General features: G+C 36.6%; 3 protein-coding genes across 8 annotated transcripts in view; 2 read left to right on the plus strand and 1 right to left on the minus strand.

Moving 5' to 3' along the window:
* LOC126972445 (chitooligosaccharidolytic beta-N-acetylglucosaminidase) overlaps window positions 1-26825 on the plus strand; it is a 561898-nt gene that overhangs the window by 347031 nt on the left and 188042 nt on the right. The gene's annotated exons all lie outside the window — the stretch shown is intronic.
* Window positions 1-26825, minus strand: part of LOC126972427 (sodium/hydrogen exchanger 3) — a 76307-nt gene that overhangs the window by 23744 nt on the left and 25738 nt on the right. For all 5 annotated transcript variants that reach the window (XM_050819153.1, XM_050819152.1, XM_050819156.1 and 2 more), the window contains exons 3-7: window positions 21227-21497; window positions 7677-7940; window positions 5077-5302; window positions 1026-1253; window positions 129-346 (exon numbers count right to left, since the gene is read on the minus strand). In XM_050819153.1, the coding sequence (XP_050675110.1) occupies window positions 129-346; window positions 1026-1253; window positions 5077-5302; window positions 7677-7940; window positions 21227-21497 (1207 nt within the window). The remainder of the gene's footprint in view (window positions 1-128; window positions 347-1025; window positions 1254-5076; window positions 5303-7676; window positions 7941-21226; window positions 21498-26825) is intronic.
* On the plus strand, window positions 8462-11084 carry LOC126972436 (uncharacterized). Its single transcript, XM_050819203.1, has one exon. The coding sequence runs from the start codon at window positions 8628-8630 to the stop codon at window positions 11025-11027; it is 2400 nt and encodes a 799-aa protein (XP_050675160.1). The 5' UTR covers window positions 8462-8627; the 3' UTR covers window positions 11028-11084.

Genomic DNA, 26825 nt, shown 5'->3' on the forward strand with positions numbered 1-26825 from the left:
GGCAAGACGTATCAGTTACCATCAGTTGAACGTCCTGCTCGTCTCGTCACTAATTTTCAAAAAAAAAAGTTTACAGTGTCCGGAGAGGAAGCCAGTGAGGGTTCGTAATATCGTAAAATAAAACTTACCTATAATACGAAATACTGAGCAGAACACAATAGTTAGCAGAACAAACCACGTATTCCACACGTGGGTGTTATTGACGGTGGCAACACCTAGGAACATGAATATAATGGTTTCCGACGACGACGAGAGCATCTTCATCGTATATTTAATTGTTGTGTGGGATTTATGCGATATATTACCCTCCACGTAGTTTTTCATAGTTATACCGCAGAAAGTTATGCTGAAAAATAATTTGCATTAAAATATAGGGAACATATTATATAAGGAATGAGATTTTTTAACGTGAGTTCAGATTTTAATGATAGTCAATAGTTATATTGCTCTTCAAAACAAAAGGATATAGTATTTGTTTTATTTATCTAGTAATAAAGCTCTGTTCAAACTGAGGCGAAAACCGCGCGGGACGTGTTTTAGAGTAGTTCGCTCGCTCGCTTAGCCTCTCAAACTGGCGCGACTTCCCGAGTGTCACTTTTGGTTCTTCAATGGAGAAACATCATGTATTTTGAGATTAAACAATCCCGCCGGGCATCCCGTTCTTCTTTCGCTTCAACTTGAGCGACTACTCGCGTCAATTTGAACACGTCCATACAAGTTAGCTGACACAATCGGCGCGAGCGACTTCCGTCCCGCGTCCCGAGCGTTACTCGCCTCAGTTTGAACAGAGCTTAAAGAAGGGTTTCTGTGCTGAACAAGATTAATATGACTGTTTGCTTCTTAAGTAAAGTAATTTTGTCCAAAGGAAATAATTAAGATTGCGGTATCTATTGAAATATAGTGACGTAAAATCTAAATTTGAAACAATCATAAAGTATTTGGTCATACTTTTATGCGCAACTTTAAATGTTATAAAAATTAAGAAATTGTTTTTATGTGTGAGTGAGTAAAAATGTAATACTCACGCAAGAATCCCGCTCATATGAAACATTTCTGCATTTAAATATGCAAGATACGCCATCACAAATATAAATATAGGCTCTATTACTCTAACTTCGTTTGTGAACCGGGTCACAAGACCGGTGGCGAAGCCCCAGATGACCCCAATACAAGTTCCGCCGAACGCCACAACCACAAATGATCCCAGACCCGCTAGGAAGTCTGTATACACCAAGTTCGATGGTCCCATTTCCCTGGAAATAGACAGATTTATATTATAACATACAACCAGTGGGGGCTCCTTTGCACAGGATGTCGGCTAGATTATGGGTACCACAACGGTGCCTATTTCTGCCGTGAAGCAGTTATGTGTAAGCATTATTGTGTTTCGGTCTGAAGGGTGCCGGACCTAGTGAAGTTACTGGGTAAATGACACTTAATATCTTATGTCTCAGGGTGACAAGCGCAATTGTACCTACTGCAGCTCAGAGTTTTTGGGTTTTTCAAGAATTCTGAGTGGCACTGCAGTGTAATGGGCAGGGTGTGTCAATTACCATCAGTTGAACGTCCTGCTCGTCTCGTCCCGTATTGGCATAAAAAAACCACGCCTAGGGGCGGATCGTGAGTTTGTTGGACCCTGGGCTTGTACTTGGGGCCTCCCTATAATAAACGAATCACCATTATTTTTATACTTAATACTTTACCAGTGGAAGTCTACACAGGATGCCGACTTTTTCTGCCGCTAAGCAGCAGTTCGAAACATTATAAATTACGGGACTAATGTCCAAAGAAATGTGCGCAATTCCAGTGCCGTTCAGAATTTTGGGTGCAATCAAGAATCCTGAGCGGCAATGCAGTGTAATGGGTAGGGCGTGTCACTTACCAGGTCATCGTCTTGCTCGACTCGTCACTTTTTCTTATAAAAATGTCAAGTAGCCGATTTTGTGTTCTACGTTACGTACGCGATACAGATAAAATAGGACAATAAAATACTATAAATAATAATCGTTATTTAATATAATTATTGCAGTAGAGTTCAAAAGGTTTTGTACAGCTATTATTATTTTTTCCGAATTTTTACTATTTTCAATGGGCGCTGGGGGCTCCTCTTATCCCTGGATAATAGGGCCCCCCAAGCCTTTGAGCAGTAGCTTAATAAACCCTTTTATAGATCCGCCCCTGATCTCACCTATATCACAATAAATTACATATGCCAGGGTCTTCGCATACTTCCTGGCTTCCGCCATTTGTATCAAAATTATCATCTCTTGGTAAGTTGGAACTGTCCCTTTCAAGTTTCAGTGATTCCCGGTCGGATTATTGAATATATTATTTTTCACTTCTCATGCTCTGAAATTGCTTATTTCTGCACGATATAAGCTACATAAAATCGATTTTTGTGCACAAGTGCACAAAAGTATCTACTCATAAATATATCTTTATTAAGGCAAAGAAAATGAGCCATACAGCACAATAAAAAGTTCAGAGATAGAATTTGTTATTTTATAATATTTACTTTAATTTATTTGCCTCGTGTGTTTTTTAAGACATAATAGATAATAAAATATTAATTAAAATACGGTAGGTTTTAATTAAATAAATAAATAATATATATATATATATATTCAATAGTTGGCTGTATAGGTCTGGAGACCAAGCCTATAATCAATGTCGTAAGTTTAAAAAAAAGCGGCGGGAAACAGGTCTTGTTTTTCCGTGTGTTTAATAATTTTTTCATAGAAAGATTTCGTAGAAAAAAAAAATACCTTATTATGTCCCAAATACACAATAATATATTTATTTTTTCGCCTTATTTTAACTTAATATCAAAAAAGGACCCTAATTTTCAATCGAAAATTCTGACGTCAAAATATCAGCTTTTTTCAAAAAGTTTGGGGCTTTTTGTTCGTTGAAATATCTACTTTCTGATGGTGTAAAAAAATATAAATTACAATTGTAAATGTTCGGAAAATTTAAGTCCAACAAAAGGCATTTCATAAAGAATTCATACCTGTTGTTTCGTAGCAGCAAAAAATGGATTACGATTAATCAAATCTATTTATAAATGAAAAAAGGTTAATGATTCAGTGTTAAATTAACCTTCTGCCTTTGTAACTGCCTTTTGTTGGACTTAAATTTTTCGAACATTTACAATTGTAATTTATATTTTTTTTACACCATCAGAAAGTAGATATTTCAACGAACAAAAAGCCCCCAAACTTTTTGAAAAAAGCTGATATTTTGACGTCAGAATTTTCGATTGAAAATTAGGGTCCTTTTTTGATATTAAGTTAAAATAAGGCGAATGAAATAAATATTTTAAATCAAATAAATAACAGTGTATTTGGGACATAATAAGGTAAGTTTTCATCATTTTTCGTAGAAAAAAAAATTTTTTGAAAAAGATATAAATAAAAAACCAAAAACTTGGTTTTTTGAATTTTTCACCTAAATTTTGAGGTTATGTGAAAAAAGTGTGATTACAAAAGTTGTAGATCTCTTTATTAACTACAACTTTGCCAATAAACTTTTTGCCATAGGACTTGTAGTTTTGCCGGCAATCGAGATAAACCGTTTTTTACCCTAAAACACCCCCCCTTTTCCACTTCCCGACCTCATATCGCCCGTAATTTATTTTTCCCTTAATTTTTGTTATATTCTCGTCCTTTACCAATGGGTTTCATGCTACCGTAATTTTTTTGGTTTCGAAAATTATCGACCCTGGTCTAATCAGCCAAAAGTCTCGGTCTCAAATAAAAATGTTTCGCTTTCTGCACTCGTTGTAAAATCTACTATTTATAGTCTATGATGCGAATATAAATCGACTTCTCTTGTACATGGATAAGAAGGGCCCCCAGACCCTCGGGGTGTAAATTAATAAGCGCCTATATAGATCAGCCCCTCATCTCTGCACCTTTTTCATAAGCAAGTACATTTGCCAGGGTTCTTCCCTGGCTTCCACCATTCGCATCAACATTATCATGGTACGTTTCTTGGTACATTTGAACTGTCCCTTTTTAAGTTCAGTAGGTCCCCGGTCGCATCGTAAAATATGTATTAGTCGTAGATCCGAATATAGGAATCGACCCTCTCCTATCCGTTTATATTGTATATTAACCAATTTACTAAATTTAACATAAGTATTAAAAATATATACAGCAAACTTTAATTAATTTTATTTACAAAAAAAATTAAACAAACGAACTGTTAAGAGCAAATTGCATTTATCTTTCAATTTGTACTTGCCGAGTCGCGATTGAGCAATAAGTGGGTCATCACTAAAGCTCAAACTCAAATAAAATTACTCAATCTAATCAAATCAAATAAAATAAATGATGGTATATCTTATAATTTGGAGATAATTGAGATTGGAGATTGACAGTACGAGTCAGATGGTGTTAGGTGATCACGACCAACCGAAACTCTCCTGCAGTACGAGAGGGATCACATTGGCAGGTTTTAAAGTGGAAGTAGGACCTTTTAAAGTGAAACTTTTATTACATCGTCACAAACTTTTTCGTCTGTGTGTTGCATGTCGCGTGACGGTCGGGCGGCGCCTATAGTTCGCAGCAGCTGACCGTGTAGTGTATAGACTATTACTCATTTGTGCCAGTGCTCCACGCTATTGTGTTTGTTCTTGTCAGTTACATACATTAAACAATGTAAATGTTGTTTGTCAGTGTTTAATGTAATCCTTTTCAATCAATATTTTAACCAGGGCTAAGACACAGAGTTCAATAAAAATATTAGTTGGAGACTTAGTCTACTTTTATTATTTCCCATTATCATTCCAATTTTCCAAGCATAAAATTAAGATTGATAAAGCGATTTTTATACCCTTAATGGAATATTATTCCAAAAATTTTTAGTTACATGACTATAATGTGAAAAAAAGTTTCACTCTTACCGTGGTTTCATAAAACCACACAATCCTTTTTTTTAATATGTCTTTTCGGAATTAACCTGGAAACACAGAGCAATTGAATCTCCTTCACAATTTGGTTGTACGTAGAAGAAAATTTCATATATTAACTATACTAGCATCAGTAGATGTAATATTGAATGAGTAGAACTTACGTATATGCCTCAAACATGTGGTAGAGGACAACGGTTACCGCGTCATTTAGTAGCGACTCTCCAAACACGACTATGTATAACACCTCGTCAACGTGGATCTCCTCGAACACAGCTAGAACTGCCACAGGATCCACGGCAGATATGAGAGCCCCGAACAGCATCATGTCGAGCAATGGCGCCGGGAACCCAAACATCCCAGTTTGTCCACACGCCCATAGAGATAGGCCTGAAAATAACTATTATATCAAAAAGGTCTCAATCATATTATGACAAGTAAATTCTAAATCTGCCAATAGGCAGTGGAAAAGACATTTAAAATTTTTTAATGCTACCTACGTTGGTGCTCAAGCATTACATTATTTGTAATTTCTGGGATTAACTTACACTACAAATACACAATAGTAATATTTATTTTACTTAATAAAGATATATTATATCAAATCAAGTCAAAAATGGAAAATACTATATGGTTCTAATAGAAAGTTGAAGCCGATTAAAGTTGATGATATGATAAAAGGCATTTATTTCTCAACATTGATTCCTTTAGAATTCTTTTTGATGTCATTTCTAATATACTACTACCGCTTCGGCAACAAATGGCGCCCTGAGAGAGAAGAAGCGGCGCAAGAAACTCTCCCAGCCTTCATTTTTGCGCACTTTCTAATGATAATATATACAATATTATCTATTTATACAATATATTTTACATATTAAATATTTTACAATATATATTTTATAGCGATAGAAATGACTGTAGAATATTGTATATTTTTATTGAAAAGAGCGCAAAAAAAAGAATGCTGGGAGAGTTTCTTGCGCCGCTTCTTCTCTCTCAGAGCGCCATTTGTTTCCGAAGTGGTAGTAGTATCTAGTAGAATAAGAAACGACATCAATAACAATTCTAAGGGAATAAATTTTGAGAAAATAAATGCCTTTATGCCTTAATATTGCACTGTCATTGCTATTGCTATAAAAAAATCATAATAATCTATTCCCAGGCTGTCCGATCACTTAGATATTCAGCTGTGGAGTAGAAGGAAGTATGACATCTAAGCCAGAATTAAATGGCGATGGGATGATACGTCATACGATAAAGATAAATGAAGTAAAATTGTAACAAGATACCCCCGAAATGATTATAAAAGAGATAGACCACAAAGATGCGATCAGACAAGTGACAGGTGTTATATAAAGACAAAAACGCCAGCATATCTCTATTCGAAACTGTTATGGGCAAATGAGGGCAGGGTGTTGAATTTTATAACAAGGAACATTGTAAAGGCTAAGCTTTGTCCTCCCAAGCATCACACTGCGGCTTTCAGGGGAAGTTTCAAGTACAATGCCACCAAGTGCTGGAATAATTTACCACCGCCGCTACGGGGTTTATATACAGTCTCGAATTTTAGAAAAAAATACAAAAAATACTTATTAATGACCAATACCTCCCTACATCTCCTGCCTTGGTGAACACTGTTTAAATTTCATTGTATGTATTATATAAAATAGCTTCTCGTATTTATTATTATTTTTTCTTTCTTATATATTTACACACATACGTTTTTTATTATTTTTGTTATTGTCATTATTTATTTTTAGTAACATTTTTTTTGTTATTCATATTTTTTTTTCTCATAATAATTATTTTAGTGCCACAATTAATTATATTTTACTTTTAAAAAATTGTCAGTTCAGCTCCAAACTTCACACAATGGGGTCACTGAAAATCAGTGTTGTGCTCATAATGTATGGACACAAATATAACTGAGTGGACTCCAGTTTTGGAAGACCACTGCCACATCAAGTTTTGCTTTTGTTTCTTTAGTATTAAGTTAAGTAAGTTTAGTATTAGATTAAGCATATATTTTGTTCTCTTTAACTTTTTTTTTGTGAATGTGTCAGTTTTTCTTCCGAAATAAATTCATTTTCATTTTTTTCATATGGAAAATAGCGGGCTTAGATCGAGGCATTTTCCGAATAACAAATATATTAAAAGATAGAACCAAAAAAATCTAGATTGATCTACCTATAAGGATATTTTTCATGGTGATTAAAATTTTAATTATCAATACCCAAGCGCTGGTAGCTTATTCGACCAACGCGATGGCCTGGCTATCCAACACGGAATTACTGCTAGTATTCTTATTAAATATACTTTTTCCAGTGATAGGTTTTACTTCATTTTATCCTAATATTATGTATTTTAAATATTTTTGTTTAAGTTATATGCGTTGTTATGTTTTAATATACTATTATCAATGGAGTCAATATAAGATATTTTTAATCATAGTCTTAGAATGGACCTTTGGTAGTATTAAGTTCAGGCAGAAGTGTTTGAGTGTGAAGCAAACGAACTCTTATCGCTCGCAATAATATTGAAAGTCAGAATTTCTTCTCTCGTTTTGCCCATTATATCCAATTATTTAAGGTATTAGTTCAAAGCATTATGTGATCTTTCATTTCAGTTACATTTATTGTCGCTAACCATATCGATCATCCTGTCAAAGGTCAGGTTATTTGCATCCGTATTTTAAAAGCTATCCGTAATATTTCGCCGTGTGGAGGCAATCTAAGGCAAAAAAGGTTAACAAAGCTTAACTTACTAATAGTCAAAGTATTGAAGACAGTTCCAACAACTGCGAACAAAAGTATAGTTCCCAGGTGATCGAAGAACAGTCGGTTGGGCATAAAATAACCAGCATCCAGGATGATGGGAGGCAGCATGTAGAGGAAGAACGTGTCTGGAGTGAGCGGTTGTACGTGGACGCTGTGTGTGCTGAGGAGTAAAGCGCCGATGAGAACTCCAACAAAAATCAAGAGACAGGACTCAGGAAATATTTTGGATAACTTCGGTGTCATGTGAAATCCTGAAACAAAGAAAATATTATTAAAGCTTAATGCAGATGGGCGCCTGGGAAGGTTTAACGCGACATTCAGATCGTCGTTTATGGAAAATTTCATTTCCCAACTTAAGTTACGTGACATTGTTCTGTGCGTCTAATGAACTGAAAATTACCATACCCATAATTATCTGAGTTCCGACGCTCTGTGATTTAAAATAAGTGTGTTTCATTTGCAATTACACCAGCATCCCTTCGAACAAGAACACAATAGTACAATAGTATTGTAATTGTATTGTACACCTCTTGTGACTCATCAAGGTATGAGTTTCTGAGTATTTTACACGTGGCTCAAGATACAACAAGTATGTATGTACGTATGTATATAATATAATATAATGTAATTGATAATAGGGTACAGTATAAAATATTATGACAAAGTTGGTATTATGCTCTGAAAAGAGGTAAGTTAGCTTAAACTTAGAAATGACACGAATAGAAGAATAAATAATAAAAAAATAATATCCTGTCAAACAGTTAACGAAATATGCCATACTATCTCCACAAAATTATGTGTTTAAAATTAAAATAACTAATATAAAAATAGAAATAATTTTAAACTGAAAAAAAAAATTATAATGCAACTGATAGATTAAGTTTTATAACAAAATTATTGCTTCTTGTTGCAAACTCATAAATACACTCAAAAAGAAAATGAAGACTGCAGTGCTCAGCAACCGTCAAGCAAAATCTTTTACAAGTATTTATGATATGTTAATACAACCATGTTCAAAAGACAAGAAGCATATAAAGTGTAAAAAGAATCCATCGTACGTGCAAGGAACAGTGGATGATTTAAAAAAAAAAATTTCGTATGTAGCATCCAGTTCAAATAAACAAAAGTACGTCACAAGTGAAAGATATCACTATTTGAATAAAAAATCTAGTGATAAATATGTTACTAACTCGACGAGTACATTTTTTTATGACCTGGATGATTTAGCAAAAAGGCATTCCTATAGCGGTACTCGTGAAATGACCGTGTCATCAAGCAATGAATTTCAAGGTACAATAAAAAAATATGGTAATGCGAATGGCTTTGATATAAAATCAGATGCAATTGTTCAAGAATGCGCCACAGAAATTCAGCCTAAGTTACTAGTCAGAGATAGTGTTGAACTTATTTCAAAGAAAGGAAAAAAGAAATACCCAAGTAACGATATACTTTCATCTGAGATTTTCCTAAGAGATCCAAGTAATACAGGTGAAAAAATTAAACATTTTCAAGACACATTCAATGAAAAACAGCAAAGGTATTGGTCTTATGCAAAGTACAGCACTGAACTTACACCATTGCCCAAACCCGACGAAAAGAAAAGTAAGAGAAAAGATCGTGGTAAGCGAATTGAAAATCCTTGTCCTTGTCAGCTATTTTCATATGCTTGTCCATGCACTGATAAAAAGTCATTGACAAAATTAGCTGTTAATAGTAAGACATTGCCTGAAGCTGATCAGATATCAAGCATTAAATCTTCACATAAAACAAAACACGAGAAAGATTTAAATTGTATATCAAATAACGTAAGTTATTTGAAAGAAGATGGAGCAATACAAAAATGCGAAGTTGTTGCAATGACCGGGAAATCTACAAAAAATAATGCACAAATAACCGATGATCAACAAACGTATAATACATTTCTTAAAACTAGTAATTGTAAAGGAAAACCATCTAGAAAAGAAATCACATGTCCCTATTGCAGTGCCAAAATCGACATATTGAGTATTACGGAAGCCGAAGATGATAATTCCAATAATATAACTGTTTATCCAACAGGCGTAAACACATGCCCAGCAACGCCTGATAAGTTTTCGTACGTAAGTAATTTAAGCGAAAAAAGTAAGCCTATAATTACTGATGGTGATGTGTGCAATCATGAACCACGGTGTGAACTTGTTCCAGTTTGTCAAATTTTAGCTTCAGATCAAAATAATATGAGTAATAAATCATCGAGAAAACCATCATCCACTAAAAATATACTTAAAACTGTTAAAGTCACCAAAGCTTGTAGACATCACCCGCCGTGCACTGTTGTACCTTCCTGCCAAAGGTTGAACGTTTTAAGAAATCATTGTGAATATATTCCTCCCTGTCTTCATCGCCCTCGATGTATAAATTTACCTTTATGTGTGCCATTTTCAAAAACCATTGATTATAATGAGCTAATGAGTGATGCTATTGCAGAAGAAAACCCCTTAGCCTGTCCACATGTTTTTGCTTCCCATAAATATGTGCCGATGTACCAGCAGGACTCCGTCAAAAACAGCATGGATGAAAATATTTACTCAACTCACCACACTTGTGATTACCACAGTGAGTGCTCTCCCAGGTATTTCGTTAATAATAAAATTGCATGTAATTCGCCAACATTTTCGCCGTGTCTTCTTCGATCTCCAAATCCTTGTAATACTTTAGTTAGGTATAACAAATCATGTCAATATATTACACAAAGTAACAAATGCAACACTCAAATATATGGAAAGGAAAACATCAGCGAAGAAGCTATAGTATATATTAGGGATGTGGGATGTCAGTTTAGTAACAAAACTAACAATGGTACAGCGCTTAAAACCAAAACATCCAATAGTATCAGTGACGATAGCAGAAGGAAGAAAGGGAGCTATTATTCTGACTATCACACAATGCGGTATGAGGACAAATGTACTAATCCGTCTTTTGCTGATATTTCTCAGTCAACTATGTCGACAACATCTGTTGAAATTGATGACCATTGCCCATCGCACGGCTTACAATTAAGAGGATTTCAGAAAAAGGAATTGACTGGATTTTCACCGAAAATGTCGCCAGTTATAGCAAATTGCGCAGCAAGATTAGATCCACTTTTGGGTATTTGTGTTTCTAAATATAACGACATAAGCAGAACTACTAAGTCACAGAAACGTTTTAATGCTCATCCCTCGCAGGGATCACGGAAGAGTTTCCTGAAAGGTAAATGTAGAAAGGTGTTTCCCGCGCGCCGAAGAAGGAGTTCTCGAGTCAGCTATCAAAATATTTTCAGCTCAATGTCAAGAAAGCTATCTTCCAGTTACAATTAGTAAAATTTTTGCCATGTCTTAATTTTGACTGTTAATAAATTTTGTTATGTGGAGCTATTTAGTTGTATTTAAATTTTATTTTTGCGAAATATTTTACTGTAGTAGGCTGGAGGAATAGATTGAATGATAAATGAGTCTCCTGATATGATGCGAGTAATTTCCGACTCCTATTCTCAAAATGATTTCAAAAACTTATCTGACCTCTTACTTATAGATATGCTAACTAATAGAGCTTTGAATATCAATACTGAACATATGTATATAAATCTGTTGGGTCGGTGTGTACCTATGTCCTTTTAAGGCAAGAACAGCTTGCCGATCCTATCTTGATGAAAACTCATTTAGTAAGTATATGTGACTGTGCATAGTTCACATATTATAAATAAATATTCTTCCGGTAACTCAAATGTATATCAAAGGCCCTCCTTTTATTTCACTGGTGTTTCAGGAGAATGTGGGCGGTAGTCACTTAACATCAGGCATATTATAAGCTCGACAAATTTTTGTCTAGAAGAGTTAGTAGTTTAAGCTTATCGTCCTACCTAATTTTGAGAATTTTTGTAGAACATTATCACTAACCATTACGTCGCTGTACTCCTTACACTATTTTTATCAAACTTTGAGGCTAATCGAAAGGTTAAGCCTTGCTTTACTACAGGATGTCAGCTAAATGGATATAATTAGCAGGGACGCCATTGTCTGTCTCAAATCATGAGTGTGCAAGCGCTTATTGTACTTTGGCTTGAAGGGATTCAAGGCTAAGTAAAATTACTGGGCTACTGAGCCTTAAGATCACAAGGTCATGAACACATTCCCGGTGCTGCTCATAATTTTTGGTTTCCAGTAATCCTGAGCGGATTGCGGAACTGTGCAGTTATCGCATTAAGCTGGGTCCAGATAATATGTTCTTTAGTCTGTATCGCAACACCTTTGAAAGGGTTCAAAGAACCGACTCACGAACGAACGTATTTCAGCGGTCTCCTTGAAATTGATACCTACGTCTGGGTTAAGCGCTAGGGTTGGCAAATAAAAAAAATTGGGAAAACGTTTGACTTTAAAGGCCATTCCTGCAACTTCCCGCTAATTCCATACCTAAACGCTTCAAATTGACATTTTACCATACATACACACACACACACATACTCGTACATACATACTGACGAATGGACACCATCGCAGGAATAGTCAGGGAATCTTCCTAGGGCCTTAAGAACTGATGAAAACTGGATGTTCAAAAAACGGGGTACAACCTATAATTTCCCGTAGTTTTGAAAATTTTCAATTTTCGGGGAGTTAAAAAATTGATGACGTGGACGGCGCGGCGCAGCTAATTTAACTCGAACAGCGACCAGTCTCGGCAGCGTACGACGTGGCACTCAATTGTTTTGTCTTCCCAAGATTGCTTAGCGGCCGTATAGACGCGCGCCGTACCACCTGTATCATACCCTTCCAAACCGGGCATCTACACTAGCGTTTTAGAACGCGATGCTGATGACGTCATAGAGGTACTCACGAGGACCCAGTGGTACTCACCATCAGGTAAATATCTTGCTCGGATCATCAATTCTTATCACAAAAAATAGACACGTGTATTACTTTACTATTCTAAATCGACATCACGTAATATTTCATGCACGAGCTGGAAATATATTCCTATCATAATAAATCTAATATAAGCATCTTGTAGCACTTATGTCGCAACACAGTATTATACGAATATTATTATAATATTTTACGCACTAGTCAAGGAATAACTGAATGGTTACTTTATAAAAAAATAACTTTATTCAATAAACCCGATTTACAATGTTTACGGAGCTAAGACTAAACACAGAATACTTTATTTTACGGAAACTTACATTATATAGCTTATTCTAACAAAGAGAGTCATATTTCTGTGGGAAAGTAATTTGGTACATCAGCAATATTGTTTCCAGAAGGTTCTACACGTGTAAGGTAAATGTACCTACGACTTGTTGCTATGCTCTACTTTGGCTGACAAAGCATAAATCTATAGGGTTAGCACCCTTAACTCCTCCCCCCTTAAGAGAGAAATCAGCTGGAGACGAATCTTTTGGTTCCAGATGATTTCGACGTATCTGAAGGATTTTCTTAAACAACTTTAATTTAACAATTACAAAGGCTATTAAAATCACAAACATTATTACTATGATACTTATTGTCCATAAGAATTACGTTTTTCTTTGTGAAAAGTAACCATATTCTATTTGCTACTAGGTGACTTCTAAGGTCCTCTATTTGTACAACATTCTTATGACATGAAGAATAGTTTTTAAGAAGCATTATTTGTTCTATGCACGTAGTGTCAGCGTATTGCACGTTGTTATCTTCCTTACAAAGTACCCGATCATTCTCTATTTGCTGGCATGGAGTTGACACGGGTCTGTATTTCAATCCATTCACTATGAGGTAAGGATACTCGGGAATTATAACAGATGTTTTTAAAGAAATAGGATTATATATAGGTATCGGGATAATTTTGTAATAATTATATGTGATCGTGTCTAACAGGGGAACTTCCAACACAAAAACTAACTTATTATTATCAGAATACGATTTAAGAACTATAGTACTTTCTAATTTCATTAGGTTGTCTTTACCTACAGTATACACTAATCTATGATATTTTTCTATTTCTAATAATATATTAAATAATTCTGTAGAATTGATTATAGATTGGTGAAGTATATGTATTTTACTAAAGGCTATTGCTTTTTCTATCTCTTGTATTACATTATAGATAGTTCGAAAGTTATTTGAGCTTTTACACTGATGTCATTTTTATACCAAATGTAGATAAGTATTTGTCTAGGTTTGGTATCAATGGCTTCATTTAAAATTGGTATGCCTTCATGTTCCCTATTCGTTATTGAGTGAGCAGTAGCTCCGTCATCTGATTATGATATGTCTATGACAGGAATCTCTTTTCTATCTATACACATCGTATCTGAGTCCGATTCTGATAAGCAAATTGTTACTTCACTTTCATTTTTATCTTCTAAAGTTCTAGTAGTTTCTTTATCATCTATATTAACTTGCATTGATTCGCTGTCATTATCTAACATATTAACCTTTATTTCCCTAATTTGTCTACCATTTAAACTAACTACGATATTATTACTATCCGCTCTTAAGCTGTTTATTTTTACACGAGATAAAGCATCTGCATTTGAGTTCTGTGACACTTTTTTATAATTAATTTCAAAATCATATTCCTCAAGTCTAAGGCGCCATCTAGTGAGTTTACTATTTTGTTCGTTAAGTGAATAAAGCCAGCTAAGGGCCTATGGTCTGTATAAATGTAGAACTTTTTACCCCACAAATACGGTCTGAAATGCTTTACTGCCCAGATGACTGCTAAAAGTTCCTTCTCTATGGTGCTATACCTAGACTCTGTATCACTCAAAGTTCGGCTAGCATATGCCACAGGTTTGTCTGAGCCTATAGTGCCTTGTGAAAGTACTGCCCCGATTGCATAGTTTGATGCATCGGTGGTCAAAATAAAAGGCTTATTGAAATCTGGGAATTGTAATAGTGGAGCATTTGTGAGAAGTTTTTTACAAGTTTTAAAGCTTTCTATATAATCAGCATTTAAAACAATACTTTTACCTTTTTTCAAACAGACTGTAAGCGGCCTTGTAATTTTCGCACAGTCTTTAATAAATTTCCTATAATATCCTATAAGGCCAAGAAAACTTTTGATTTCCGTTGTGGTTTTCGGTATAGGATATTTTAGTACGGCTTCTTTATCATTATTAGGTTTTAAGCCTTCGCTAGTTATCGTGTGCCCTAAATACAACACTTCCTTACGTAAAAAATTAGATTTATCTAGTTGCACTTTTAAGTTGGTTTCGCGAAATCTTTCAAATACAGCCCTAAGTTTTTCGTTATGCTCTTGAATGCTTTTATCAAAGATTATTACGTCATCAAGGTATACGAGGCAGTGGATACCTTGTAATCCCCTTAGAACGTTGTTCATTGCTCGCTGGAATGTAGCCGGTGCCGTTTTTAGGCCAAATGGCATTCTATTAAATTCGTAGTGACCAAAAGGGGTGCTAAATCCTGTCTTGGCTTTATCCTCATTTTCCTATTCTATTTGATGGTGTCCACTCGCTAAATTTAAAGTTGTGAAATATGTACTCTTGCCTAACATACCAAAAAGATCATTGATATTCGGAAGAGGGTATTTATCGTCAATAGTTATTTCATTAAGGCGTCTGTAGTCTATGGCCATCCTCCATTTCTTAATGCCTGAATTATCTACTTTCTTGGGTACCAGATGAACCGGTGCACTCCAAGGTGAAAAAGACTTTTGAATCACGTTATCTTTGAGCATTTTCTCTACTTGGTTCCTAATTTCTGCTGTTTGTGTAGGCGGTAGCCTATGGGCTTTAATATGTATTGGATCTTCATTTTTAGTCCTAATTTTGTGCTTTACCTCATTAGTAAAAGAAAGAGGTACGTCCTCACAGTAAAAAATATCTTTAAATTCTTTGCAAATATTAATTACTGATTACTTTTCCTCCTATATGATCTACTCTTAACTTTGAGAGATTATCTGTTAACAGTTGATCTATGTTATAATAAAACTTATCAGTAAAATTTAAATTTACCCTATCAAATTCTAAATTCGTTCCTGAGTACTGTTCGACTTTAAAAGAAGAAGTCACCGTTAATTCCATTTGCTCGGATCTGGAATTTTGAATAACAGTTGTCGCGTAACCAAGTATTTTTACTAAAGCTGTTGGCATTCTAACACCTTCAGTAAATTCTGTGAAGTTTAATATGCCCTCACCATGTAACAAATTTACTGGAAGTTTGACCCTTAATTCGCTACGTGGAGGTAATACATAAATTTCACGTATTGGCGGACTATAAATAATCGGTATGCAAGTGCCCTTTGTAAATAATTTTTTATTTTTCATATCGATATTTGCGTGAAGTTGAGTCAATAAATCACTACCAATTAAGCCGTCATACAGTAAATATAAAATTTGTGCCATTCATCACTTTTAAATAATCTAGGTAAAGGTATAAACACTACTTCATTATGCTTACTACTAGCATGAGTACTAACTACTTCAAAATTTTCGTTTCGCTTGAAGTCGCAAAAATATTGATTCGCTAACTTTGGGCTTATAAACGAGCGTTGACTACCTGTATCAATCATAAAGATAGCATTAATTTCTGGTATACGTATATGCGGGAGATTTAATATATTACAATTTAATTTTATCCGTTCTCGGCCCTTATGTAAAAATTTCCAACTTGTTCATTATCATTATAATCGGTATAGTTCACACGTCTCGAACTAGCTGTTCTCATGGTTACATCGGTATTGCAACCTGATCCCGTCGCCGGCGTTGGCTGTACGTGTTGCGAGCCGCGACGAGCGTTGTCAGCATTTTGCCGATGTGGGAACTGCGGCCTCGCTTGTTCCAATGTATTATAATTATTATAGGATGGATTATTTTGATTCAGAAGATTATTCTGGTTCCTATATTGTTTCTTAATTGTAATGAATTATGTGGAGAAAAGTTATTACGATGAGAGGTGAAATTATTAATAGACCGTTGCAATTTCGGCAAGTTATTGTATGTACTTGTCGATGCTTGTTGATTAAAATTATATTGGTGAATGTTTCGCCGTTGAAAGTTTTGATTAATTTGAGTGGACCTTGTTTATTTTTGATCATAAACTTCTTGAAAATATTGTTCCTCTAAAACAGCTTTTAATGCGTCTTCTAATGTTGAGACATTTTTTAATCGCACTAACCTTACTAAATATTTCGGCAAATTAAACAAGAAAACTTTCATAGAAAGATCCGTGTATATATTTTGTTTAGATAACCTAACAGCTGCATCATCGACAGTTTCATTAATTTTGGCTTTTAAAATACTCCTTATTTGTTGTATTCGGTTACTAAAATCTAAATAACTTTCGCCTCTATTTATTTTCAAACTTTCTAACTCAAGGACAAGGCAATCCTCCGTCCTTGGATCCCCAAAATGATCCTGTAATATTTGTTTTAATTCAACCCAAGTCTGCATTGATTCTCTTTCACCAATTAAGTTAGCTGCTTCCCCGCCTAATCTACTAGTAATTGCATTAAAAAGATATTCATTTTGTACTTCAGATCCTCTATATAAACTAATAATGTATTCTGTTTTGCGGATGAACAACGATAAGAGTCTTGTCTCTCCACTGAATACTGGAATTATTTTCAAAACTTCCGAAGATACAACTACGATTCCTTCCATTTTTAATTATTAAATAAAATTCAAATACAAAATAAGTAACTAACGTGAGATTTTAATCACTTTACTAACTAAATTATATATGCAACGTGCTGGACGGGCTTTTTCTAATCCCTATTATTACACGAAACACATATAAAGATCACCAGGAAAATATAAAAGGAAATTTGACAGGATAGTGAAAAAATTTACTCATATAACCCGCTTCTCCGCTCTCCTTCTGTGATCAGTGATTCTGGTCAGCTTGCTCCGCGCCGTGTCTTCTCTTGACAAATTTATTTTTGGTTCGTTGACCCGTTTAATCGTTAAAACGAACGTTAGGAGTCTGCTTTGTGGCCCGAAAATTTTTATTCGCGATGGCACAGAGGACCCAAACGACAAGGTCACTTACCGGCTGCGCCAGTCAAGGAATAACTGAATGGTTACTTTATAAAAAAATAACTTTATTCAATAAACCCGATTTACAATGTTTACGGAGCTAAGACTAAACACAGAATACTTTATTTTACGGAAACTTACATTATATAGCTTATTCTAACAAAGAGAGTCATATTTCTGTGGGAAAGTAATTTGGTACATCAGCAATAATTTCTGTGGGAAAGTAATTTGGTACATCAGCAATATTGTTTCCAGAAGGTTCTACACGTGTAAGGTAAATGTGCCTACGACTTGTTGCTATGCTCTACTTTGGCTGACAAAGCATAAATCTATAGGGTTAGCACCCTTAACTCACTCGTTCATAAGGAATTTGATGGTAAAATCGTAACAATGTAGAAACTTAACATTGAATGTTTGAAAGAATGTATTTCTGTATGTATATCCGAGTAAAATCTAAAAGAAGGTGAATGGATTTAATTCATAATTTGCTTGAAAATTAACAAAAAGTGGAGACAGCAAATAGGATACATAATATTTATAATCTAGATACAGATAGTATTTTTATTACTTATATCCATGACACATGACAGTAATCACGACCATCATGTTCACGAAGCATCCTTACACAAACAATGAATTCAAGCTTTAAAAGTTGATGTATCTAATATACGATAGTTATTTTTATACTGTTAATTTTTTACTACTTATTGTAAAATAATTTATAATATTTAAACGCGTCTCATATATTGGTCCCCCTGAAAACGAGATCTGAAAAGGTCTTGAAACGTCGTGTTAACTAAAATGAAAATGTAACAGTTACGCAAAAATCTAATGTACGCAGAAACGGATCACCTCATGGGCTGCGTTCAAGCGGCATTTGATGACGTGCTTGCTCAGATCCCCTCCGCTGAAATCGTAGTCTTCAACGGGCACAATGCCGAATGGCTTGGATCACGTACCACAGACTACGCAGGGCGATCTGTGCATAATTTTGCATTGGCGTATGGTCTGTCCCAATTGGTTGAGTCGCCGACGCGGCTCCCGGATGTGGATAGCCACATGCCGTCTGCTGACTACACATCCCGATGGTTACCAGGTCTCTGTCGACGCCCCTCTCGGAACGTCCGACCATTGCCTGGTCAGGAGTGTAGTGCCTATCCGACGCCAACGTCGCAGACCACCAGCGACCCGCCGCGTTTGGCACTACAAGTCAGCAGATTGGGATAGGATGCGTTCCTTTTTTGCATCCTACCCTTGGGGCAGGGTTTGTTTCCTTTCGGATGATCCTAGTGCCTGCGCCGTTGCAGTAGCCGATGTGATACTGCAGGGCATTGATATTTTTATACCAAGCTCTGTAGTACCGATTGGTGGCAGATCACAGCCCTGGTTCGATGCGTCAGTTAAAGCAGCATCTGACTGCAAAAAACAGGCGTATCGAACTTGGGTTGCGGCGCTGGGCTCAAAGGATCCGAACTGCAAAGTTCTGAAGAGGAAATATAATCGTGCCTCCAGATATTTTAAGCGGCAAATCGCCCGTGCGAAATCGAAGCACGTCGTCAAAATTGGCGAGCAGCTTTCCAGTTACCCGACCGGAACACGCAAGTTCTGGTCGTTGTCGAAAGCTGCTCTTGGTAACTTCAACCAGCCGTCCATGCCGCCGTTGCACATGAGGAATGACACCCTGGCCCATACGGCAAAAGAGAAAGCCGATCTCCTGTGCACTCTTTTTGCCTCCAACTCGACTCTTGACGACAACGGAAAAACACCGCCGACATCCGGCGGTGTCAGAGCTCCATGCCTGAAGTACAGTTCCGACAGAAAACTGTTAGGCGAGCTCTGTTTTCGTTGGACGTCAGGAAGTCGAGCGGGCCGGATGGCATTTCTCCAATCGTGCTTAGAACGTGTGCCCCTGAGTTGACGCCGGTGCTAACGCGTTTATTCCGGCACTCTTATTCAAAAGGCGTAGTCCCTGATTCATGGAAGTCAGCCCTTGTCCATCCGATCCCAAAAAAAGGAGACAGTTCGGATCCGGCAAACTACAGGCCTTTTGCTATTACCTCCCTACTCTCCAAAATTATGGAGAGCATAATTAACCGCCAGCTCTTGGTATACCTTGAGGGTCACCAGTTGATCAACGACCGGCAGTACGGCTTTCGCTTTGGTCGGTCGACTGGTGATCTTCTGGTATACCTAACACATAGATGGGCGGTGGCTATTGAAAGCAAGGGGGAAGGCCTGGCAGTTGGTCTGGATATAGCGAAGGCCTTTGATCGTGTATGGCACAAGGCGCTCCTCGCAAAACTTCCATCATTTGAGCTTCCCGAGAGCTTATGCAAGTGGACCTCCAGCTTCCTCACTGGGCGCAGTATACGGGTCGTTATCGACGGTTATTGCTCGAATCCCAAGCCCGTGAACGCTGAAGTGCCCCAAGGCTGTGTGCTATCTCCCACGCTGTTTTTTCTGCGTATCAATGATATGTTGGACACCGCCAACATGCATTGCTATGCAGACGATAGCACTGGTGATGCCGTATACACGGGCCATGCAGGTCTCTCTCGGGAAAACGTCGAGCAGTGCCGGGAGAAACTTGTGTCCTCTATCGAGTCCTCTCTAGAGAAGGTCGCGGAATGGGGTAAGTTGAACCTTGTCCAATTTAACCCCCAGAAGACTCAAGTTTGCGCGTTTACCACTAAAAAAACCCCATTTGCCGTATCACCGCTCTTCGAGAACACTTCCCTTAAAGCCTCGCCTAGTATCGGAATACTGGGTCTCGAAATCTCGAGCAATTGCCAATTCCGTGGCCATCTGGAGGGCAAAGCCAAACTGGCTTCAAAGAAACTGGGCGTCATAAATAGAGCACGGCAATACTTCAAGCCGGCCCACATTCTAGCGCTCTACAAAGCGCAGGTCCGGCCTCACATGGAGTATTGCTGTCATCTCTGGTCTGGCGCACCCCAGTATCAGCTCGATCCATTTGACCGCGTGCAACGCAGAGCAGCTCGAATTGTCGGGAACCCAGTACTCTGTGAACGGCTGGATCATTTGGCGTTGCGTAGAGACGTCGCTTCATTGTGTGTCTTCTACCGCATTTATCACGGGGAGTGTTCCGAAGAGCTGTTCAACCTGATTCCTGCCGCCGAATTTCTTCTTCGCACGACACGCCACAAGTTACGATATCATCCCCACCATCTGGATGTGTGGCGGTCCTCCACAGTGCGGTTTTCAAGGAGCTTTCTTCCTCGTACCACGAAGCTGTGTAATGAGCTTCCTTGTGCGGTGTTTCCGGTACGATACGACATGGGTACCTTCAAGAAAAGCGCGTACACCTTCCTTAAAGGCCGGCAACGCTCTTGTGATTCCTCTGGTGTTGCAGGAGAGTGTGGGCGGCGGTGATCACTTAACACCAGGTGACCCGTACGCTCGTTTGTTCTCCTTTAAAAGAAAAAAAAATAAAAAAAAAAAGAAAAAAAAATGTAAAAACCGTTACAATTACACGCATTTTAATCCTTTAAAAGTGTCTTAGTAATAATATTACCAACTTACCAATCTTAGCAAGGCTGGCAAAGAATATCCACAGACCAATCAGGAACGGTGTCTCAACTCGATGGAACTCGAACGCAGCTATCACTAGTGTTCTTGCCTTCTTTGGCTCCTCGGTGACGGAAGTGTCTGTCGTGGTCTCTTGCTTCTGTCGCAGCTGGGTTCCGGGTGGCTCGCCAGGTAGAGGAGCCACGGGACCCATGGGACCAAAGCCAAGTCCTGGATACGTGGAGATCCCATCGGCTGCAATGGACGGAGTTGTTTGCGCAGTACTCTGTGAAAAATAAAAATATTGTGAATAATCTTTCGAGTAATTTTACCAGTTATTTGCACAGTATGGTGGCTAAGCGGGCCTACAAAGGCACCATTTCCTGACGTGAAGAAGTAATTGGAGTGATAACTTTTTATGAGAGGTCAAAGCACTTCGTAACGTAACGCGTTACGGCGCCAGTCTGTCTGGCTTCTCTTTCTCTCACGCATACGGCCGCGGTAGGCAGGCTCCTCCTCTCTCACTCTAACCAATTTAACCGATACTAATATAACATACACAAAATTATTGTAAATATATTCCAAAGATATGTATGTTAAAAAATCACTATTTATTACCATTATAATATATAATCAGCTGACTATTCCAGTTATTTTATTGTAAGTGTTTTTAGTTATGTACTTGTTAATATCGTAACTGTAAACTTTCCGAAAAAAATAAAAACAAATAAATCAACAAAGACAAGATTATCAGAGTGAACAGTTACGATGCGCGCCCACGCTGTCACTCATATTCGACAACCTGGCGTTAGCTGGTCAACAAGACCATTATTATCATTTCGGCTACCAAGCCTCTTGTCTTTCAGTAGACATGGATGGATGAGAATTAAATATATTTCAATATATAATTTCAATTTACATACAAGTTTTAACATAAAAAAACTCTCACTAATCTTATCTATCAAAATAATTTAAGTTATTAAACTAAATTATGCGTTATAATAATATTTTCATTGGTTGTTTTTAATTCCTTCTTTATTACAATATTATTTTTTCCACAAATTTAAAATCGTACGAGGAATAATTTTTAAGGATTTTTGTTTTATTGCGCCAAAGAAGAATAAATTATTGCGTGCGTACATAGCGCCCTCCGCGTCCAATATAACAATGCCTTCAGGGTGCTACTAGGGTTGCCTCGTTTTTGCACAATGCTAATGCGAACATCCCCAATGCACAACGCATTGGGGATGTTCGCGACAGCGCGAGTAGATTGTTTTTACGCAACGATGCGCAAAAGATGTGGTTCCCTGGTGCAGAATGAGGGGCAGTACCAACGGTGTCCTGAAGGTGATTGGTAGCAGATAAGACTGCAAATATATGAGTCACTGTTGCTCTATCTCTAATGGTATGGAAAAATAGTGACTCAAATAATAGTAATAAGTAGCTAGTTAAGATTATGTTTTAGTACTAACGTAGTTTTTAAGTCTAACTAACATTATTATGAGTCTGTAGTTACTTTGAAATAAAGTTTTATTATATTATTATTACAATACTTCTTTTTTTTGTTAAGCATTAAGGCAGTTTTATGCTAGCATTAATGTAACTCTACTCGCATATTGTAAAACGTTATCTTTCAAAAGGACGAGCTAAATTGAGTTGCCGTTTGCAAACTTGTAGTGAACAAAATTTCACATCTTTTTTGTTCTAACAGTTTTTTGTAAGTCTCACATGTATCGAGTTATACCAGCGTAAAGATGAAAATTTGTTTATATATTAAAAAATTAGAACTACACAGAATACACCTTTTGTAGGGCAAAGGTCTTTTTATGTCCCTACTGACTGGACTACTAAGGAAGCTTTCCAATTAGTCGACAGAGTGCAACGTGGGCACTATTCGACTTCAGTGATGGTTTAGTGAGGTATTATTAGCTATGAAGGAGAGACCGAGCCATACTTTTGTGAAAAGGTATCAAAACATCAGCATAAGTGTATCAAGATACCATTCTTGAGAAGGTAGTGAAGCCCCTTAACAACACCATGTTCAATAACCAAGAATGGTCCTTCCAGCAAGACTCGGCGCCGGGTCATAAATCTCGGTCTACACAGTCTTGGTTGGAAACGAACTTCATCAGAGTTCAAGACTGGCTGTCGTCTAGTTCCGATCTTAATCCGCTGGATTATGATTTATGGTCAGTTTAAGAGAGTACGGCCTCTAATTTGGAGTCCCTAAAACATTCCGTACGATTGGCAGTGAAGAATTTTCCCGTCGTAAGGGTGCGTGCTTCTATTGATAATTATTGGCCTCAACGATTAAAGGACTGTATTGCAGCCAATAGAGACCACTTGGAATAAGATTGTTATATTTTAAACTGTTTTATATTTATGTATTAAACTAACGCACTGTAAAAGTAATAAATATTATTTGCAATAGATTTTTTTTTTCTTTGATTCAGTATTTATGGTAAGACTTGACATAAATGAGACACACTCTTTAATCATACTATTCATAGTTACTTCTATCCATATTTGGAACCAGGTGCATCTGGGCACTAGCCGGGCGGTCTAACAGAATATAACATTTTCATAAATTAAAAAAATAATATTCAAAAAGATGGAAAATTATGGATCAATCACCATTCTATTATTCGGTTCAATGATACTTAAGAACCATCTTATGCCTGCCACAATTTTTTTAAATCAATCAAGCCGCTTTTGAAAAGAAGTACAGAATATAATAACGCAAATGATATTTTATTTAGAATTGTTGTTTTGTTTGTTTAAAATTTTCTAGTCATTGATGTTCAAAATAAAATCTGCATAAATATAATCTTAATATATATAAATTACGTGGCACGTTGTTTGTCCGCGATGGATTCGTAAACTAATCAACGGATTTTAATGGGGATTACTTCATGGAGTGCAGTTTCCAACTTGAGAGATAGGATAGTTGTTATTTCGATTTGGAACTCATAATTATTTTTATTACCAATATTTGTTTTGTATGGACATATTTTCTATGAGAGAATTTATTGACGCACGCTTTGACAGTTCTGTTGTGAAACAATTTCATTACAACAACAACGGAGCATATTTAATGAAATAATTCTTGATGTTGAAAAATGAAATATTATTCACAAATTCATAAGAAACAGTATTTTATTTATTATGTACACAACAACGTCTGTCGGGTCAGCTAGTTATAATATATAATGTCTACACATACATTTAGAAGGGTTTCCATTCCGAGAGTATTCTCTGACATGTCGCCAAAACTATTTACGGTGTCTGATGCATTTCGTGTATTTATGGAAGATTGCAAGCAGTTGCTTAAAACTGCTTTATTTATTAAATTTAAGACAGTATAGAATGCAAATATTATATAATATTTATTTGCCATAGGGAGTGATAATCGCATAAGATAAAGGTACAGGCCAAACCTTTACCACTAGAATATTAAAATATAGATAATGTTCTATATATCTGAGTGTATATCTATACATATACATGGATGGACAGCCTGGGGCTAGATTATGATTATTTTATAGCAATAGCAATGACAGTACAATATTGTATATTTCATTAAAAAGAGCACAAGAAAAAGAATACTGGGAGAGTTTCTTCTCTCTCAGAGCGCCATTTGTTTTCGAAGCGGTAGTAGTAACTAGTATATTAGAAATGACAACAAAAGAATCCTAAAGGATTCAATTTTGAGAAAATAAATGCCTTTATGCCTTTATACAGCGTTCTGAAAAACAGCTAAAATTTGCGTTCGTTGTACGACTCAGTTATCTTTATAGAACTACATGATATCGAAATTCTGTTTATCTCAAGAGAGAATAATAATGTCTGAAAACTATTCGCATCCAAGGTTCATGAACTTTAAAACTTTATGTAGTCGAGACATCAAAAGGCGAAAAGTTTTAAAATAAATAAGTCTTGAATATCGAAATTTAAATCGTGTTATTTTTGTTTTTATTTATGTTAACACTAACCTCAGCGGCGTATTATTCTTGAATAAACGCTTTATCGCCTGTTCACGCAGTTGCCGCTATTAAAAAAATAGAAAATAACTGTAGAATGCTGTGTGAGTCATCATCAGCCAGAAGACGTCAACTGCTGGACAAGGATCTCCACACAATCGGTTCTGCGCTGCCCTCATCCAATGTATTGCGGCGGTCTTGATCAGATTGTCGGTCCATCGTGTGAGGGGTCCAACACTGCGTTTTCCGGTATGTGGTCGAAATTCGAGAACTTTTCTGCCCCACCGGCCATCTGTCCGTCGAACTATGTGCCCTGCCCAGTGCCACTTCAGTTTCGTAATCATTTGGGCTATTACGGTGACTTTGGTTCTCCTACGGATCTCCTCATTTCTGTTTTGATGTCGCAGGGAAATTTCGATCATAGCCCTCTCCATTGCCCTCTCAGCGACCATGAGCTTTCTCAACAGGCATATAGTTAGCGACCACGTCTGCGTACCGTACGTCATCACTGCAACACACATTGGTTGAACGCTCCCCATTCAAGTTGGACTCGACGATTAACCTCTTTCGCTAGTTTGGACCTGCCTATCTGAATTGTTTGTCCGTTGTGTAATTTCGAGAGTAAAATTCCTAATTTTAATGGGAGTAGGTGCGACATGGACATTTGAAATGACCTTCGTCTTGTTCATGTTAATTTTGAGACCTACTTGGGAAAGCCATCGACCATAATCGGCTTAAGTCTTCCATGGTCTCTGCCATGATTACGATATCATCTGCGAACCGAAGGTGAGTGTTTTATTATATTTGTCGTTGATGATGATGCCCAGTCCGTTTCAGTCTAGAAGCTTAAAGACATCTTCCAACGCAGCGGTGAACAGCTTGGGTGATATGACATCGCCTTGTCTGACTGAGGATCTCTGGTCCCATCATCACCTGGCGTTTCCATGTTGTGAGTGTATGTGATCAATTACCAATAAAAGGTACCTTAAATTCAGAGACGCCATTACAGATTGATACAAAAAAAATGTTATACGATAAGTTTGTCTTCTTTCAAAAAAATATTTCTGGCAATCGGTCCAGATTAAACGAATTTTTCTATTCTTAGCTCTGACCAGAACCGAGTCCCCGATTTTTTTTTGCTTCTTTCGATTCTGAGGAATTGAATACGTACATGACAAATATGGGAATATAAATAAAACAGTGAATTTCAAATCAGAAAAGTAATGTATTACGAGTAATTATATTAAGTGTATTAAAATCATAATTATTTTTTAAAGTTCAAAACAAGTTCTACAGATTATCAATATCTTAAACAACCACTAGACTAGTAAGTAAACGTAAAATGATAGATTTGTCTACCTCTAGTAAGTTAAACTAAGGGCAGATAGTTTATTGAAAACGGCCGGTAGTGAGTAACGTTACAAATTAGTACCGAAATAAACGAAAAAACTGTTTTTTTTTTCTTAGAACTTATTATTTAAATTGCCTTCGAAACCGGTTTTAACTTGTTCTTTTGGCCTTAATAACAGCTTTATTTCTATCACTGAAAAAAAAAGAAATAAAACATTGTTGAATCAATATCATAACGACCCTATATTATATTATTATTATTACATGGAACCAACAACAGAGCT

This window comes from Leptidea sinapis, chromosome 26 (assembly GCF_905404315.1).
Source record: "Leptidea sinapis chromosome 26, ilLepSina1.1, whole genome shotgun sequence".
Taxonomy (NCBI): domain Eukaryota; kingdom Metazoa; phylum Arthropoda; class Insecta; order Lepidoptera; family Pieridae; genus Leptidea; species Leptidea sinapis.

Excerpts from the sequence above, each read along its gene's own strand:
- LOC126972436 (XM_050819203.1), top strand. The coding sequence starts at position 8,628 with ATGAAGACTGCAGTGCTCAGCAACCGTCAAGCAAAATCTTTTACAAGT.